The 18,640-nt window shown below is 30.6% G+C and overlaps 1 protein-coding gene across 10 annotated transcripts; it reads right to left on the bottom strand.

Annotated features, from left to right (window-relative positions):
- Positions 1 to 753: 753 nt before the first annotated feature.
- On the bottom strand, positions 754 to 16,235 carry LOC134712706 (uncharacterized). Of its 10 annotated transcripts, XM_063574520.1 has the most exons (14): positions 15,995 to 16,235; positions 13,576 to 13,652; positions 11,934 to 12,110; positions 11,333 to 11,398; positions 9,630 to 9,779; positions 9,084 to 9,239; positions 8,610 to 8,810; positions 7,726 to 7,886; positions 7,343 to 7,460; positions 6,808 to 6,895; positions 4,426 to 4,617; positions 3,858 to 3,997; positions 2,949 to 3,066; positions 755 to 1,903 (listed from the first exon to the last, which is right to left on the bottom strand). In XM_063574520.1, the coding sequence occupies exons 3-14, from the start codon at positions 12,000 to 12,002 to the stop codon at positions 1,779 to 1,781; spliced, it is 1,584 nt and encodes a 527-aa protein (XP_063430590.1). In that variant the 5' UTR covers positions 12,003 to 12,110; positions 13,576 to 13,652; positions 15,995 to 16,235; the 3' UTR covers positions 755 to 1,778. The 10 variants fall into 10 exon arrangements, with proteins under 10 accessions (XP_063430597.1, XP_063430590.1, XP_063430594.1 ...); XM_063574527.1 differs by lacking the exons at positions 13,576 to 13,652; positions 15,995 to 16,235 and adding an exon at positions 12,595 to 12,721 and having other exon boundaries at positions 754 to 1,903; positions 2,949 to 3,063; XM_063574524.1 differs by lacking the exon at positions 13,576 to 13,652 and having other exon boundaries at positions 11,934 to 12,052.
- Positions 16,236 to 18,640: the final 2,405 nt, after the last annotated feature.

Here is an 18,640-nt window from a genome sequence, read left to right on the forward strand (position 1 = left end):
TGTTTTCTATGTTATAGTTTTTATTTATTATTTTTGAAAAAATGTTATAGATAATGAGATATGATAAAAGGTGAAAATTATCAAAAAACTACATCTACAGATGTGTTCCATCAATTATATGGTTTTTACCAATTGTGATATATATTGGCCCTAACTATAGTAGATAAAAACAGAAATGTGTACAATGATATTGATCAGCGAGACAAAATGTTCAAATTAAATATATCAATATAGTAGAAATTGTCATGTGACTCTTTATATAATGTCCCTTTTTTTTTTTTTATTAAAGGGCTTTTTTGTTTTTGATTTAGGAATTTCCAATATTTTTGCCTCGAGCATCATCGATGAGACATTTATTGTCGAAATGCACATCTGGTGCAGTACTTCTGTTACCTTTATGGTTAATATGGGAGTTGTTGTCGTTTTAAAATGATATTTACACATTTTTACATATAATTCACGATTGTAGAAAAAGAAAAACTACACATAAAAAGTAATGAGCTAGAAAAGATCAACAAATAAGCCAATATTGGCGAAATTGTCAATTGATTCTTTTTTTTTTATTTATTTGTCCTTTAATAGCAACGTTTACTCTTTTTTATGTGTTGAACAAACGTAGCAATTTAAAAATGATCATCAAAACTACAATGTAGATATTATAGCAAAGGCTTAATTTTAAGACTACTTCTTATAAAATATTTCGTATTTAAAGAAAATTAATGACGATTTTTGCCATATTCTTTTATTCTTGGTCAAACCTATATAATATATATGATATATTAAGAGAACGTAAAAAAATAACAGAAACAAATATCAGCGAAACAAAATCAACAAAAAAGAGATCTTATGAATTATATTCTTGTTTTTATTTGACGGTACCGGTTGTCTTTGCATAGCATACTCTTAGATTCGGTAAATGTTATATGCTTTTAGGTCTAGTTGACTATTCTGAAACAAGTTCCTTTCTAGAAACATGTAACTATTATTGATAAAATATGAAAACTATCGGTTTTTGGTAGCATATATATCAAGTAAAATAAATTATATATAAAATAAACTAAGTTCGTGAAAAAAGAAACTTATGAATATAATATATTATGGTCCTATTCTTTGATGGTTTGCTTTTACAAATTGTGTCTTGGATGGAGAGTACCTCAAAATGTTATTTACCGGATCTGTAATTACATTAGCAACACTATGGGTACCACACGTGGAGCAGGATCTGTTTATCCTTCCGGAGCACCTGATGTTACCCCCAGTTTTTGGTGGGGTTCGTGTTGCTTAGTCTTTAGTTTTTTATGTTGTGTTTTCTGTACTATTATTTGTCTGTTTTTCTTTTTATTTTAAGCCGTGGCGTTGTCAGTTTGTTTTTAATCTATGAGTTTGACTGTCCCTCTTTTATCTCATTGGCATTCATACCACATCTTTTTATATCTATTCTGTACACATTCTCAACAATAAACACAGATTATATGTTTTATAGATTTACATTTTATTAGTTTGAATCTGCCAACATAGATATAGGAAGATGTGGTGTGAGTGCCAATGAGACAACTCTCCATCCATATTTCCTTGAATACTGTATTGTTAACTAGTGGTGTATAATATTACAAGCGATTTCGATTTTATACTACGTCGACTTGATCAGACAAAATCCAGAAAGAAATGCACTTTTACACAGCTGTATTGTATATTCATATAAGGATTACTGTTCTGCAATCTCATTATAGGACGGGTATTTAAAAGTTTTTTTTTTAAATTTTGTATTATTCAGCAACTCAATCCTCTGGAAGTGTCTCCTTTGAAATTATCGTAAAAAACAGGTCATCCCGCAATATTAGAGGATCTTCCTTGTTACATTTGATCAGTTGTAATCCTTTGTTGTTGAATGTCCAGTAGCTGCCTGAAAACATTGGATGAATTTGATTATCATGTAAAAAGTAAAATCACAAAAATACTGACCTCAAAGGAATATTCAAAAGGGAAAGTCCCTAATCAAATTGCAAAATCAAAATCTCAAAAACATCAAACGAATGGACAACAACTGACTTGGTAAAGGCATTTTCTTGAAAGAAAATAGTGGATTAACCTGGTTTTATAGCTAGCTAAACCGCTCACTTGAATGACAGTCGTATACAATTCCATTATATTAAGTGGGTGAACAAAACAAACAGACACAGATGGTAAAAATGTCAAAAATAGGTATAACAGTCACCGTTGTGTTATTATCTTAATCTTTATAAAACAAACTGATATATAAACAAAAAGTTGTCAGCCCCTGGTCGGGTTGTTGACTCTTTTACGCATTCCCGATTTCGATTCTCAATTGTATTTACCTTTAGACAATCAAACAATGACGGGATGTATGATCACAGAGCCATGTCATATTTAACCAAGAAACACACAAAGGCATACAGAAAAAGCATATAAGCAAAAGAGAAAGACATGATACGAAAATTATAATAGAATTATAACACAATGGCGGGATGAATAAGTACAGAACCACGTCAAATGGATATCACCAAAAGAACAGATTAACAGTAAAAGTAATATTTATAAAGACAAATAAAAGAATATTATAACACATTATTAAGATAAAAACAACTAGGGTACCCAGTATTTACACTTCAAGACCTTTGTTGATTATTTGTGAAGTTGATACGAAATATTTGTACAACAAGAATACGACTTTATCGGGTGGTGTAGACCTGAGACATATTTTTAATAATCACATGACTTTCGCTGAAGACTTGATAAAGTTGTTTATATTTTTTAAATGTCTTACAGGTCGGTTTTTTGTTTGTTTGACAGTCCGTGTTTTAACATAGTTACCCTTATACTGGCAATCGGTCCAGAAATAATTGTAACCTTTATATTATGCCTTCAAGAAATGATCAATCCTATCTGTAGGTCAGTTATATCTGTAGGTCAGTTATAATTACATTTACCTCTATAAAATAGGGACTCAAAAACCCTACTTCCATTCTTTTTTTCATCTCTCACTATAAAAAAACGTGGATCTGCTTGAACAATTTCTCTTTCGGATTTATTCCTCGTCCAACCCTGCTGAAAATTGGGAAAAAAGGTATATACAAATAATCAGGTTTTAAAGGCTCAACATTTTCACAGGGATATCTGACATAGTGACATTTAAACAGAAAACTATTTTCGTAAAAGTGACAACACCGAAAATATTTAGCACCGGAGGCGGGCTTCAGTTGGACCCTTCTCTTATCTCTTTATAATCAACTGTCTCTTTTATGTTAATCCTTGAAAAGTTTCATGAAATTCAAATCAGTTTAGGTATTCTGCTTGCACTTCAATCTATAGGTCATTATAATCGAGCGGACGTTTACCGTCTTGATCAATACTGAATATAAATCTGTGGATTTGTCTGATAACATTGACTTAAACACTAAACATGAATATCTTAATAATATTTTCATTATTTTAAAGAATGATGTTGTTCAAAATTACCTAACTAGTGTGAATAAAACATATTCCAAATAAACTGCAGTATTCGGAAAAAATCAGGAAAAAATAATTAAAATATGCTTGCAATAAAAATCATCAGCATGCATGTATCAAAAATAAGGAAAATATTAATAAACGTTTCATTCAATATAATGTTGTTACACTGAAGATCAAGTAAAGTATAAACTTACAAAATTCTCATGATTTTTTTTATTGCTGTTAGTCGTTTTGCGAAAATTTCATATGTTATTTTCGATAAATTGACAATTTCACTTTTTTTAATCTTAAATTTTCGTTAATTTGAATTGTATCGATGTTAATAATTGATTCGAAACACTTGTATTGACAATATAGTGTCAGATGATAAATACAATATTACTCACAACTAGAGAAAGTATTGTCGCTTTCGCTGCGAATATGAATTTGTTAGAGTCAATAACCTGAAAGACGCCAATGAATACGCTGTTTACGCTGTTTTTTTCTTTTTTGCATAATCCAGAGCACATGTTATATCGGATGAGATCTAAAAAAAAGATAAACGTTTGGTTATTTGTGTAGTTATGTTGCTGTCTCGTCAACATACTCCCCACTTCTCTTATACAAAGTTGATATCATCTCCCTACTTCTTTACCATACCGTACTTGCTGTATTATTAGAGTAACAGTTTAATCACTAATACAGAGTTTTTTTTCATTTATAAGACGGCAAACGGAATGAAAATAAACAAAAAAGAAATTTATGATGCAAGAAGGGAAATAATATTTTAGTACAAGCGAACAAAGTAATGCTTATTTTTTTTAAACTTTCATCTTAATAAGGGACAACCCTAATAGTTTTTGAAGGCTACTCGAGTTGTTTAATAGCAAACCAGAGCGGACGGTCGAGGTGATAACTTTCCATGTACCACCTATTCAATGACGTTGTGTGAGCACCTGCTACTCTATTGCTTACTTTTGTTTCCATTCTCGAATCGTAACGTTGATAAGTTTAAGTTCTCCGATTTATCCACTGTAATATATTTATTTGATTGAGGGTAGGAACGGATATAGCATTCAATTGGATGTTTCCATTTAACGTTAACTATTCTAAGAGTACTGGCATTGGTAGTTGTTTTATTCGATAACTTCTCTGAACCATCACCACCTAAAAATAACATAAATATAAGAACACAAAATATATATTCATATATTATTGATGTAGTGTCTGCTGTACAATATCTTCCGTAAAAGAAACACAATGAACTGTTCGACACACATTTAGTGGTACTATAGCTTTACCTATAATGTGACGTTTTTGTTGTTGACTGACATGTTTTATACTGATATTTTAACACCGAATAGTCTTTAATAAGGGCATACGATACAGTTTTGAACCTGTATTTACAAGTTGTGAAAATTTGCATATAGGCTAATTTTTACCTGATGAAATCAAATATTTAATAAAAATAATACCTCCATGTGCTACTTTCTGAGTAAAATGAGGTCGAAATTTTGTATATTTGCTCAAAATTCAGATTTGTGGCCGTAATTTCTTTTTCGAAAGAAAGACATTACTTTTTTGTTATAAAAGAAAAACACAAATTGTTTTTTGTTAAATAATCGGTAATTTCTGTTTTTTATAAATATTATAAAAAATATGCATTTTTTTATTCAGAAATAACTCATATTTATCAAATGTTCATGAATTGAGGAAAAAACGTCATTTTTTACTGCATGTTTATCAAAATTAAAAAAAATCCTCTATTTACAGTTTTATAAAATTCGGGTCACATATTTTCCCTGCAAAATGAAACAAAATGCCGTTTTGAAAAATAGGGGTCCATGAACTCGTTTTCAAATTAAATCAGTTTGAATGATAAATATCAGTCGAAAAATGCATCTTTTCCCGATTTATCACAGTTTGACGTCACGAAAATAACAAATTACGTTAGCAACGTCATTGGCTTCCCTGTAACTGTATCGTATGCCCTTTAAGATTAAATTTTCTATAGGGTGCTATAAACAGTTTCGTACTAAAAACTAGGGGTTATTCCCCGTCTAAAAATAACCATGGAGGAAAACCCCTGTTTATTTACTTACTTGGTGAAAAAGTATCATGTTTTTTGTATTTGATTGTAAAAATTAGTTAATTAGCTTTCAATTAAAACAGGTTGAATGATTGAAATAATTTTGAAAATTATATTAAATAAACATGTTTCGAGGGGAGACAACACTGTAAACAGTCTGTTTTTTTAGCAGTGAAAATTGAAAACTTATTTGCAGCCACTGTAGCTCTTTTCGGAGCAGGAAACCGTACCCTGAAACAAGATTTTCTTGAAAGGCCAGGTAAAAACCTACAAAATTCATACAGTTTTGATTATGAAAGATGTGCATGGATCATGTCTTCATGGGTGTGCACTTGACCTGATTTCAAGTTTTTTATGTTAAAATTATACCTATTTTCCCCCATGTTCCTTGGATGAAATTTTTATAATATATTAAAAGTACACATTATTTTTATTTCATTATAAACTAGAGAACATTCTGATTCCAGTGATATCTAGTTTTATACAAGTATCTTTATTAATCAGTCCACCAGTAAGGGTCACATATGCATGGTCCCTCAAAACATGACGTCATAGAAAAAAACTGTTGATTGCACCCATAGTTACTTTGGACTCTGAACATGAATCAAATATTTGCCACTGGATGCTACGCGAAATTCAATCTATAAAATCTATAGTCGAAGCCTTAATAATACATAGATACATGTATCTTTGATTTTAAAGTTTATTTTGTTGCCTTCCGTTGGCGAACTATATGAAACGCCTTACTTACAAATGCCAATCATGTGAAATGGGGAATATTTTATGTGTTTTCTTTTAAGGTTATGTAATAAGGTATTAACTAGTATTCATAATATTAAAGAAAGAAAGATCTGATCTTCTAAATAGTGTGATATATTCGATACAGAGATTGATAATTTTCTTGGACAGCCTTATATTATTTCCAGCTAGTGTTTCAGAATATACAGGGCTAGTTTTGATATCCGACGTAGTAGGTAGTACATGTACCTAGTATAAGTCCCGGTTTGAATAAGAGTTAGTTTTGCCAAACACTTTTAGTGTTTTATGTCAAGTATACGTCAGATTTTTTTTGTCCCTTCAGTGAATTTACTCAAGAATTCGATATTCTGTTTCGTCCTTTTAACAAAGGTTGTCCCCGGTTTGTCAATGAATTCATGCTGCCAATTCAGATCTGATTTAACTTTAATTCATTTAATAAAAAAACGTGTTTGCACATGCAATGAATGCTTTATAACGTAAGAAATCTAAATACATATGAATGTACATACCACCAGTAATACCACGTGTATTAACCTTTACATACACTTTTATCTCTAAAAATTCTTTACTTCTGTTTTGTTCTTGTCTTTCAATAATCTAATAATATATCAAAGATATGTTTTTAACTGTTCACTACATGTATATATGTCTTGTATGTTTTATTCTGCATGTATGACTGCTGTCTTCTAATTAACTTATTTCTATATTTCTCCGTTTATTAATATCACAATCAGGTCTTTAGTTCACTCATTTGAATATTTTCAATTTTTTTCATGCCGGATTTCTTTAGAGCATACTTACTAAACGTATTGGTTTTACTGCTTATTGAAAAATGGACAGTTCAAGTAAAAAATAGTTAGATTAGCATGATGAGTAACCATTGAGTGGAATATCAAACGTGTTTCGTGTAATAGGAACACATATTCAAAGAATTGATTTTTAAAAAGCTTTTGAAGTGGAGACGGCTTTGACATGAAACATATATGTATTTATATTGTTATATACTTCAAAGATTTATATAGATGTTAATTGTAATTTACAAACCAAGCTAACAAATTCTTCTGTGGATGGATACGCTAAATACTTTAACATTTCTAGGACTATCTCATGCGGATAAAATTTTACTGCTTGGTAGTCGATTCCTAATATTGTATCATAATGCCTTCAATGACACAAAAAATGAAAGATTTAAAGTTCACATGTACATAAAGAATGAATAAACTATAAAATAAACAAAGCACTGAATGTAACATTTCATGTGACGAGGTGCAATGAATGATCTTTGGTACACTTTGACAATTATTGATATTTCATTTTCTTTGAATCAATCTTATTTATATGTAATTGCTCAATTTTCAGACTTTATCATTTCACAAAAAAAACCTGACCAGATTATCCATGGTAAACCAAAGTATAACACAACATACCTAAGATTTAGCTTTTGATAGTATTTGCTATATTTGTCAGAGATTTCTATGATATGACCTTCATCAGTCGATACTAAGGTCAATCCACTAGGTTCACTATGTTCATCCGTTAACATGAACACTATAGGGGATTTCTTCACTCCTATATCAGGTGGCAAAATCTACAAACAATTATTAGAATTATTATACTAGAATATTGTAATTATCCAATCTTTGTTTTTATGTGTTGATTTGTTTAATTTATGATGATAGGCTATTTTGTACTTGTGCTACGAAATTGAGAATTGAAAGTACGTCTAGTATGTATGAATATGAATAAAGTTGTACGGTAATGTTTTCGAGGACTTTTGGATCTTTTAGATACCAATGTGTAGGCGTCCGATTGTATCTTATTCTGGTTGTGGTATTTCGACGCATGACAATTGATGCATGCATAGCAAAAACAGGAGACATGTTGACTGAAATCTCCCAACAAAATTGTTTTATTATCGATACTTTTAAAAATAAAAAGCGGCAACACACACGTTTGATAGAGCAAAACAAGATTTTGTTTACATCAAATATTTTAAAAGAAGAAACGGTGACCTATAGTTGTTAATGTTTGTGTCATTTTGGTCTTTTGTGGATAGTTGTCTCATTGGAAATTATAACACATCTTCATTTTTATATCTTTACTGAAATAATGAACAATTTATATTCATGTAAACTGTCTATAAATTGGCGTTAATATATCATTTAATATGATTAAGTCAAAATACAACAGTTAAGATAAAAACTGAGAGAAATATAGTGAGACCCCTTTCTTACATTCCGAAGTATATATGCGTCTGTACATTATGTATCTTTGTTTACTTCTATTTAGCTACAACAGTAAATACTCTTACATCAATACCAGCATCCGGGTTGTCTTCTGTTTCTAGATCACCATTAGCATTAACAGTCTCATACTTGTATGTTACATTGCCATATGTCATTGGATCATCTCTTTTGCTTTCTACTTCTTTTTCAAACTGTGTATGTGTTGTATTTCCTTTAATGAACGGTTGACTACTATCCAGATCATCTTGTTCGACAAGTACTTCATGCTGCAATGAAATAATTATATCGTTTTCATTCACAAACAACGATAAAAATCAAACTGACCAAGTATATTTCTCTCTTTTATTAAACATTTACCCTCTGTGAGGTCAATATCAGAAAAAGCTGTCGCAAGTGTGTGTGTGAGTTTGTATTTGCATGTATTTATTTTCGATCAATATTTCCTGAGTAATTAAAAGTCTATAAATGTACCTAAAATATTGTTAAAACGAATTATAAGTATGATTTATTGGTGTGACATTTCTGTAGTCAAAACTTACTCGATGTTTTGCTGATGATGTACGATCATCATGTTCTATTGGTGTGACATTTCTTCTATCTTCGTCTTCGTTACAATCGGTTTGAAATTCATTTTGCCAATCATTGGATAAAACACCATTGACATGTCCATCTCCTGGTTTTCGTATTTCTTCTTTCTACAATAACATGAACATGTTCATTATGAAAAAGAAAATGTGGTATGATTGACAATGAGACAACTCTCCACAAGAGACCAAATGACATAGCAATTAAAAACTAGCCTTCTTAGTTAAAAAACGGGTATAAGTATGTTCTAAGTCACATTAGATACAAAAAATATGCTGTGAATGTAAATAAAGTTGATATAATTAGGAATTTCAGAAGAATATATTAAATAGCTTTGCTGTTCTTTGTCATAATTGATACGTAAAAGCTTTTATTCGTTACAAAAAATAGCCTAATTTAAAAGCGTATGTTAAAACATCATGTTCTAGCCTTGTCTATTTCAAGAAGTAAGCATTGTAAACAAACATTGTGAAATGACAAATATATGTCTAAATAAATACCATATCCTTTGATGAGTTTGATGGGATGTCTGAAGTCTCTAATAAAGATGATATAGATGTGCTTCCTTCATCCTCATTATCTGATGTGTCAAATAAACTGTCTTTACTAAAGAAGTCAAATGCCTCAAGGGAAATCTCTGACGTAATCGTCTGTAAAATATTATGTTGGAATGACGCAAAACCAGCATGTAAATAATGAATATTCTTTATTATATGTTATTTATAAATACGACTTTTAGTATTGAAATGACTTAGAACGAGAATGTAAGGTTGTCTTTTAAAATGTTTTTATTCAAGATGAATTAAATTGTTGTAAACCATATTCAAGTTTATTTACTAAATTATTTGTTTTGAACATAATGAGGTCCTTCTATTGTAAAGGACGTTTACATATGATACGTGTCAATATTAAGCACATTTCGCCCCAGTTAGGGTATATCACCGTAGTAAAGGTTTTCACCATAGTTAGGATCCTTCGCCATAGTAAACATATTTGACATTTCACCATAGTAAGGATTTTTCACTATAGTAAGTGAGGAAATTTCACTATAGCAAGGATATTTCACCATAGTAAGGATATTTCATCATAGTAAGGATATTTCACCATAGAAAAGATATACACTATAGTAAAGGATATTTCACTATAGTAAAGGATATTTCACTATAGTAGGATATTTCACAATATTTCATCATAGTAAGGATATTTCACCATAGTAAGGATATTTCACTATAGTAAGGATATTTCACCATAGTAAGGATATTACACTATAGTAAAGGATATTTCACTACAGTAAGGATATTTCACAATAGTAAGGATATTTCACAATAGTGAGGATATTTCACCATAGTAAGGTATTTCACTATAGTAAAGATATTTCACCATAGAAAGGATATTTCTCTATAGTAAGGATATTTCACAAAATAAAGGATATTTCATCATAGTAAGGTATTTCACCATAGTAAGGTATTTCACCATAGTAAGGATATTTCACTATAGTCAAGATATTTCACCATAGTAAGGATATTTCACCATAGTAAAGATATTTCACCATAGTAAGGATATTTCACCAAAGTAAGGATATTTCACCATAGTAAAGATATTTCACCATAGTAAGGATATTTCACCATAGTAAGGATATTTCACCATAGTAAAGATATTTCACCATAGTAAGGATATTTCACTATAATAAAGATATTTCACCATAGTAAGGATATTTCACTATAATAAAGATATTTCACCATAGTGATTATACAGTCCTCCTTTCCTAAATAGTGACATGACCGAATACGATTGATTAAATACGATTTTTAGCTACATGTAGTTGGGCAGGAACTTTATTACCTTCCGGAGCACCTGCTATATCGCAAGCATTTTTGTTTGGGTTCATGTTGTACCATCGTCAGTTCTTTTTGAAGTATATAGATATAAAAAAAAGAAGATGTGGTATGATTGACAATGAGACAACTCTCTACAAGATGCTAAAATGACACAGAAATGAACAACTATAGGTTTAATTGTCTTTTCGTTCTTATTTTGTAATGGCATGGCCGTTTATAACTTTTGAATATTGGTTTTGTTAAATGCATTACATTGACCTATAGCTGCTTACAACTATATCGTTTTGACTTTGTTTTGGTGTCATACCGAATCGCCGTATCTTATATAGACATCTTTTTACAATCGTAATGTTACGAACACTCACCGTTGATACTGAATGTGTTTGTCTTCCATCTTTCGGAAATTCGAGGTTATCTGAGGCTGGAGGGAACTATATGAAGAAATGGAGAAATTAAACGTTCTTAAATTTTAAAATATTTCAACTGTCTTACAAAAATTAGAAAGAGAAAATATATTTGAAAATGATGCATGACAATAAGAAAAGTATTATGTAAATTATGTTGTTCTGATAAAGTGGACTTATATTGTTGTACAGTTATGCGTACTTATATCAAGACTATAAATCCTGTCTGATATTGATTTATTATAATTGCTATACTGTTATAAAAACCTATCTCAAGATCATAAATCCTGTCGATATTGTTTTCTTATGATTTTAACTAAATCTGTTGAATGTGTACTGTTAAATACTTGATTCTGTGAAAACATGGGTATGTCATGTTCATTGTTAAAGGTCGTAGGATGAGCTTTAGTTACTTTTGGTCTCTAGTAAATAACTGTCTATACTTAACGATCATACCCCATACATGTATGTTATATGGGAATGGCAACTCATTCACAGAGTCTAGCATATTAGACAAAGCGACCTCTGTAATATAGAGAAAGTTAATTACAAAATGCCTTACCGTATCTGTCCTTGTATACGGTGCTGCTTCCTTGTCTGTTCGACCTCTGGTATTTAACCGACAATCCATTGCGAGTAACTTTGCTGTTTCAAATGAGAACTTTGTTCATCTAGCACTTCCTGTTAATATGATATGTAAATCTCTCAAATGTAATAATGTGGTACATGTATGACAACTCTAAAATATACAAACGAAGATGTAAAAAATTAAAAAGTCACCGTGAATACCTAATTAGAACAATTAATATCTTTAAACAATGTTCTAAAGAAACCGGTTCTAAAGAAGGAAGATTAAGTATGCAGTTTTATTTCATTTAGTTCATTTTGGAATCAACATCACTTCTTTGAGATATAAGAACATTTACAAGCGCCTACACTATTACTCGAGATTTATTTTATCCGATTTACTCTTAAACAACAAGAACATACAGTTAATTGACACAATTGCCTATTTAAGTTTAAAGTCAAAATCATGTACAAATTATATAGTTTAAGTATCAAAATATATCTACGAAGCCCTAAATTTAATAGTTTTTTCGTTTAAATAAATTTAAAATGTTTTTTACGTACCTTAGTCTTTGTCAAAATTAAAGTGCATAATGAAATAATGAAATTGAATCTGCATATATAAAACTTAAAATCGTATATACTACTCAACTTACATAATTCACATAAGGAAGACGACGGTTATCCCCGTGGATGGGCGGCATTAAATGTTCATTTATATATATCCGTGTCGATGAAAACAAAAATAGGGAAGTGCTATATATAGAGCTTGATAGAATTTAAACTGTGACAATCATTAAATACTTGTATATTCCCACGCCTGGTAAACCGTAAAATCTTAACAATATAGTTAAGTCAGAAAAAAGTTTACTGGCACTTCCTGGTGAGTTTTTCTTGTATAAAATATTAAAAAAAATTCTAGTATTGATAGTGTACATGTACTCAAAATAACAATATCACAACTGATACCAGACAGTTTCAACCCGGCATACTTTTTACTATGCTTAATAAAATTGTATTCATAATTTTGTTTTTAGAAAAAAAAAACTGTTATTATTATACAAATATAGCCTTTGTATGAGGTCGATACAAGGATATATTGACCTGAAAGAAGTATATTGACTGAGGACGAAGTCCGAGGTCGATATACTTCTTTGGGTCGATATATCCTGTATTGACCTCATACAAAGGCTATATTTGTTATATTATTAATTTCCGACCATATTTGTATCAAAATCGTCATTTAGGTTTGTTGGAATTTTATAAATATTACATCAATTTGTCTCCTTGACAATAACAACATATTAGTTGTTATTTAATTTACTTTTTTTTTTTTACATCTTATGTATTTGAAGATTTTTTTCCGTCAAATTATTGATCACAGATATCATGTGTTTCAAAACGTTAATCAATATCCTGAAATTCATTACATGACGTCACAAAGTATATCGGTTTTTAGATATTCTAAAAATAACCGTGCGATATGCATTTTGCCGGTCAATATGCTTTTTGCTATACGCCGTTTTCTCTCTACCTTCGAAAATATAGTTTAACATGTGACTATGCCTAAACGAATCAAATTTCTTAAATAATACGAATTAATAATATACGTTTATATTGATAATGAAAACACTTACATTCTGATATATACGTTAGCTTTATTGATGAAATCGTTGCCATTTTGTCATAAATTTATTTAGCTGGCCGCAATTGCCTATGGGGAAAAAGTGATTCAGATGTTTTTTTGATTTATATTGGTTCGATTAATAATCGAAACAAGTTATCATTCAGTTAATAATGACATGACAATCTTCTTTTTAACAAACTATGCACATATTAACAATACATTACCGAAAAATCTACCTACCCTATAAATAGTTCTGATATTTCTATTTACCAGAAAAGCTAAAAAAATAAATGGCAGTAATCGCTACCTTAAAGCAACAGACATGAAAAAAAATAGATATAAAAAAAGGTTGATGTAAACACCACACCACCTCTCTTTTCAAACTAAAAACAAAAGACTGTTGAATTTTACAACAATTTATCCCTCTGCAATATTTATCAATTATGGACTTTTGACGAGGCCCATGTATAACATATTGACCTGTTGAAAGTCCTTAATTTATATACATAACATATGATCATATAAAAACGGTATTGAATCGGTGCTACTATTTTAGGAAATGATATTGACGCTATGTAACTATTTTTCTTACAGTTGTCAATTTCATTAACATCTGGATGAATATTTTGATCCATCCAGTGAGCTGATAAAAACTCAACCAATCGTCTTCTGAGATTACCGACAACCACACATTGATTAACTTTTGTTTATACAATGGGTTCTGAAAGAGTTAAATTACAGAAGATGTATTAAATAACAAAATATGTATTAGCACTTTCCATAAGAATAAACTAATGAACTTAATATGCTATGTTCTGTTTTTCTGTTTGTCGTTTTCATTTTTAGCCTTGGCGTTGTCAGTTTGTTTTAGATTAATGAGTTTGACTGTCCCTTTTGGTATCTTTCGTTCCTCTCTTAATTTAAATATTCTGCCACATTCTGTATGTGCCTGTCTCAAGTCAGGGGCCTGTAATTCAATATTGTTGTCGTTTGTTGCTGTGTGTCATATTTCGTCATTTCAGGACCTTTTATAGGTGACCTATAGTTGATAATTTCAGTGGCGTTCTGTCTCTTGTGGCGAGTTGTCTCATTGGTAATCATACTAGATCTTCTTTTTTTATGTTAAAGACAAGAAATTTAACAAAAAAGTAGGTGAAGAATTTCAAAATTTTAAACAATTATCGGACAAAGAAATGATTTGCTACTCTGACAGTCAATACTTTTTTTTATAAATCAAACTGGTTCTACCTTGGGCCCTTGTCATGTTTTAAAAGAAAGAAAATTTGAACAAAAACGACAAAATTTCCCAACGAATTATTTACATTCTTTTGTAAGCCTGCATTGTGTCCCTAGTCATGAGCATGGTTATGTGTTACATGTTTGTTTTTCGTTATTTTTTTTTATAAAAAAAAAGGCCATTTGTTTTCTCGTTTGAATTGTTTTACATTGTCTTATCGAGGCCTTTTATAGCTGACTACGTGTATGCGGTATGGGCTTTGCTCATTTTTGAAGGCCGTGCGGTGACAAATAGTTGTTAATGTCTTGTGTAATTTTTGTCTCTTTTTGACAGTTGTCTCATTGGCAATCATATCACATCTTCTTTTTTATAGCTTAATATTATCTTACCTTAGGTTTATGGGAATATGATTGGTTAATCAACTACACGTAGTACGGCAGAGGTCATTGTATTGTACTAAGTATACGGAAAGGAAACGAGCGCTGTAGGGAGATTGATAATAGAGAAAACACAAAGAAAGTACTAGTGCATTTATTTAACATGACCTCTATAAATTCACTAGTCAATGGTCAATTCAATGTATGCTGGTCTATATAATGATCCCAATTTGTTAATATTACGAGCACACTTGACATTAACTGGCCAGCTCTTGCTTTTGTTTCAATATCACTTGGCTTATGACAAACGCAAGCTTCTTGTAACTACTCATACTTTTTATAAGCGATAAATGAGCTTTAAAAAGAATATAACAAAACAAACATATACATTAATAAAATATGGTTATATCTAAAACTCTGATGAAACAAAAATGATGTAAGGTGGACCATCACTATATATTTCCTAAGATATATAGTATGATAGGAAGTTGAGTTTTTGATACTGACTATATCATGTTGAATATCTAGACGAGCCCGTTAGGGCGAGTTAAGAAATTCAACATGATATAGTCAGTATCAAAAACTCAACTACCTATTATTCTGTTTATCGGTAATTATGACGTCACGCAATGTTATGACGTCACGCAATATATTACCTGATATTTTCAGTGATACAGCCGTTGATACTCGAAAATATAAGGCAGTAAGATCAAAGGGAAAATATACGAATTACCGATAAAGATTTTTCTTATATTTTGCCAAAATAAAGATTAAACCATGCTTTCTAAATTTATTATATATAAGATTGTGTTTACCGTGATATTTTTAAAGCTACAAGTCCTCCAAAGTTGCTCAATTATTTATAACAGGGGTTTTCGTCATTCCTGTTATATTTAGAATTCGGGAGGAAAGTCACTGGATAAAGTCAACAAAACTAAGTTTAGCTTTACGATGGTTTATATACATCTTCTTCAATAGTGCAATACATTAATTACAATAAAAGTTCAACGGTAAATATTCCGAAAAGACAAAACAAATAGTAATTTCAATAAATGTTCTATACTATTTTAAACACAATTGATGTCACTGTAAATGCACGGCGCCCGTATTGCTTGACGGCTGGTACATGTATCTAACTGCCCATTCACATAGAAACAATATAAAATGAATAACGTTATATTACTTAATCATAACTACATCTAATAATGAAATTTGTCACTTAATGCTATAAACGAATAATACAATTAAAAACAGGGTGTTTCTAAACGGCGAAAACGGAAACGGAACCTTAAAACATATAAACGACAACAAGAATTCTAATATGACGTGCTTCCTTCGCTGTGTAAACAACACTATAGATGATAAAATTCTCGATATATATATACTTAGCGCAGACTCAAAGATATACATAATAACGGCTGTTACAATATACTGCCCACGTAAATCCACATGTGGCGGTATGGGCTTTGCTCATTGTTGAATGCCATACGTAGACCTATAGTTGTTAATGTCTGTGTTATTTTGGTCTTTTGTGGGTAGTTTTCTCATTGGCAATCATACCACATCTTCTTTTTTATATTGGAAACTATTTGCAGACCCTTTACCGATTTTATTGATTTAAAAAGTGCAGGTAAAAAAAGGAAAAAATAACTGTTACTCTTATTCGGATGCATAATACAAAGCAGTAATGCACAACAGCTCGGAGAAATCATCAACATATTATTTATTTATTTTTTTGGCGCACAAGTTTAAGTCTTTTCAAAACATGACGTCATACAAATTAAACCGCTAAAGTTAATTTTTTTTGTTACGTGAACCATCGGAATTCGTATGATATTGTATTAAAGCTGATTTTTGAGGTAGGTTTTGTTTTGTTTTGTTTTCTATTCTATTGCATTATTTGCATTTTTACTAATTTCAGCAAGTCAACATGGTGGCTCCTTAGTTACGAAATGTCAACTTTGGATTTGACGGAAGCTTACGAGAAAACCATGTAAATTAAAAATGTCAAATGTTGGGTTTGAGAATTAGAAGAATTAAACAGCTTTTCTCTAGCGGTTAATTACGAAATATTAACCAATTCAAGCTACGGATTTATTACGATATTTGAGCTTTATCTAACAGGGAGTAAAAAATCAGTCACACACACACCAAACCAGCCCTCGCTTCAATATTTTAATGACCGTATTTGTCCTATTAGAATCGAAATAATTCATGGAAGCCATAGATAGTTGGAAATTTACACATGGCCTGGGCCGTGATATTCGTTAATTTTATCCCTCGCTAACGCTCAGAATAAAATTCGAATATTACGGCCCAGGCCCAATGTAAATTTCTAACAATCTATGGCTTTCATGAATTATTTCTTCAATAAACAATGCTAGGATTAAAATGGATTAATTTCTTAACGTGTAGGCTAACAATTTTGAGAACAATAGTCGTTTGCTTTTAGATAAAGTTTGAATTGTTACAAAATAAAACAAAACAGAAAATATCCCCGCTCATCTGCATAAATCATTCATGAAAAATCTCTATGTGACTGTTCCAAGTCCAGAGTCTGCAGTTCAGTTGTTGTCGCTTGTTCATGATTATCATATTTATTTTTCATATTACATTTGTTTGTTGTTATAAATGAGACCGTCAGTTTTTTTCAATTCAATTGATTCAGATCGTTTTATATCGGGCCGACTATACTGTATGGGGTTTTCTCATTGTATTAGGACATACGATTGCCTAGAATTGCTTATATCATGGTACTTCTTCAAGTTGAACTTTTATTGGTCAATAGTTGTCTCATTGGCAATCGTACACATCTCCTTATTTTTATGAATAATGGAAGTGGAGATCTAAAGTGAAGCAATGTACACATTTATTTACATTCCACTACTAAAAATCTCTAACTATTTTTAACATCTTATCTTATAATGGGTAAAGTTTCTCATAATGCCCAATAGTCAACATATTTAGACAGTTTGAAATATAAAATTTAGTACCAAAATAATGTGTGACATTAACACCAAAGCCATTTGAAGCGTTATTTCCAGAAATGTCCATTCATCTTTTAATGAGAAAGTATGGGCCAATGAAGGCTTCGATGATCCTTTAATTTTCCTTTCAAACTTTTTGTTTTTGAATTGATTCATCGGATTAAATGGTCAACTTGCCATCCGCGAAGGGAATACTTTATTTTAGGGGGACAACAACATCTGCATAACATTCATTCCAAATATTATTTTTTTTCTGTCACCATGTACTAACTTTTTTTGCCAAATCAACACACGTGATTAACTGCATGTTATTATGATAGTAAATATTTTACTGCGCTGTTTCGTGTATAACACATTTTTTTATTATTATATACTGCGTCTTTTCATGTCCAATGATTTAGAAAATATATGACGCAAATACTAAGCGATCCTTTCCAATAACATTTCCTGTCAGTCACGTGTTTGAGGGCCATG

The sequence above is a fragment of the Mytilus trossulus genome, chromosome 3 (assembly GCF_036588685.1).
Source record: "Mytilus trossulus isolate FHL-02 chromosome 3, PNRI_Mtr1.1.1.hap1, whole genome shotgun sequence".
In the NCBI taxonomy this organism is placed as follows: domain Eukaryota; kingdom Metazoa; phylum Mollusca; class Bivalvia; order Mytilida; family Mytilidae; genus Mytilus; species Mytilus trossulus.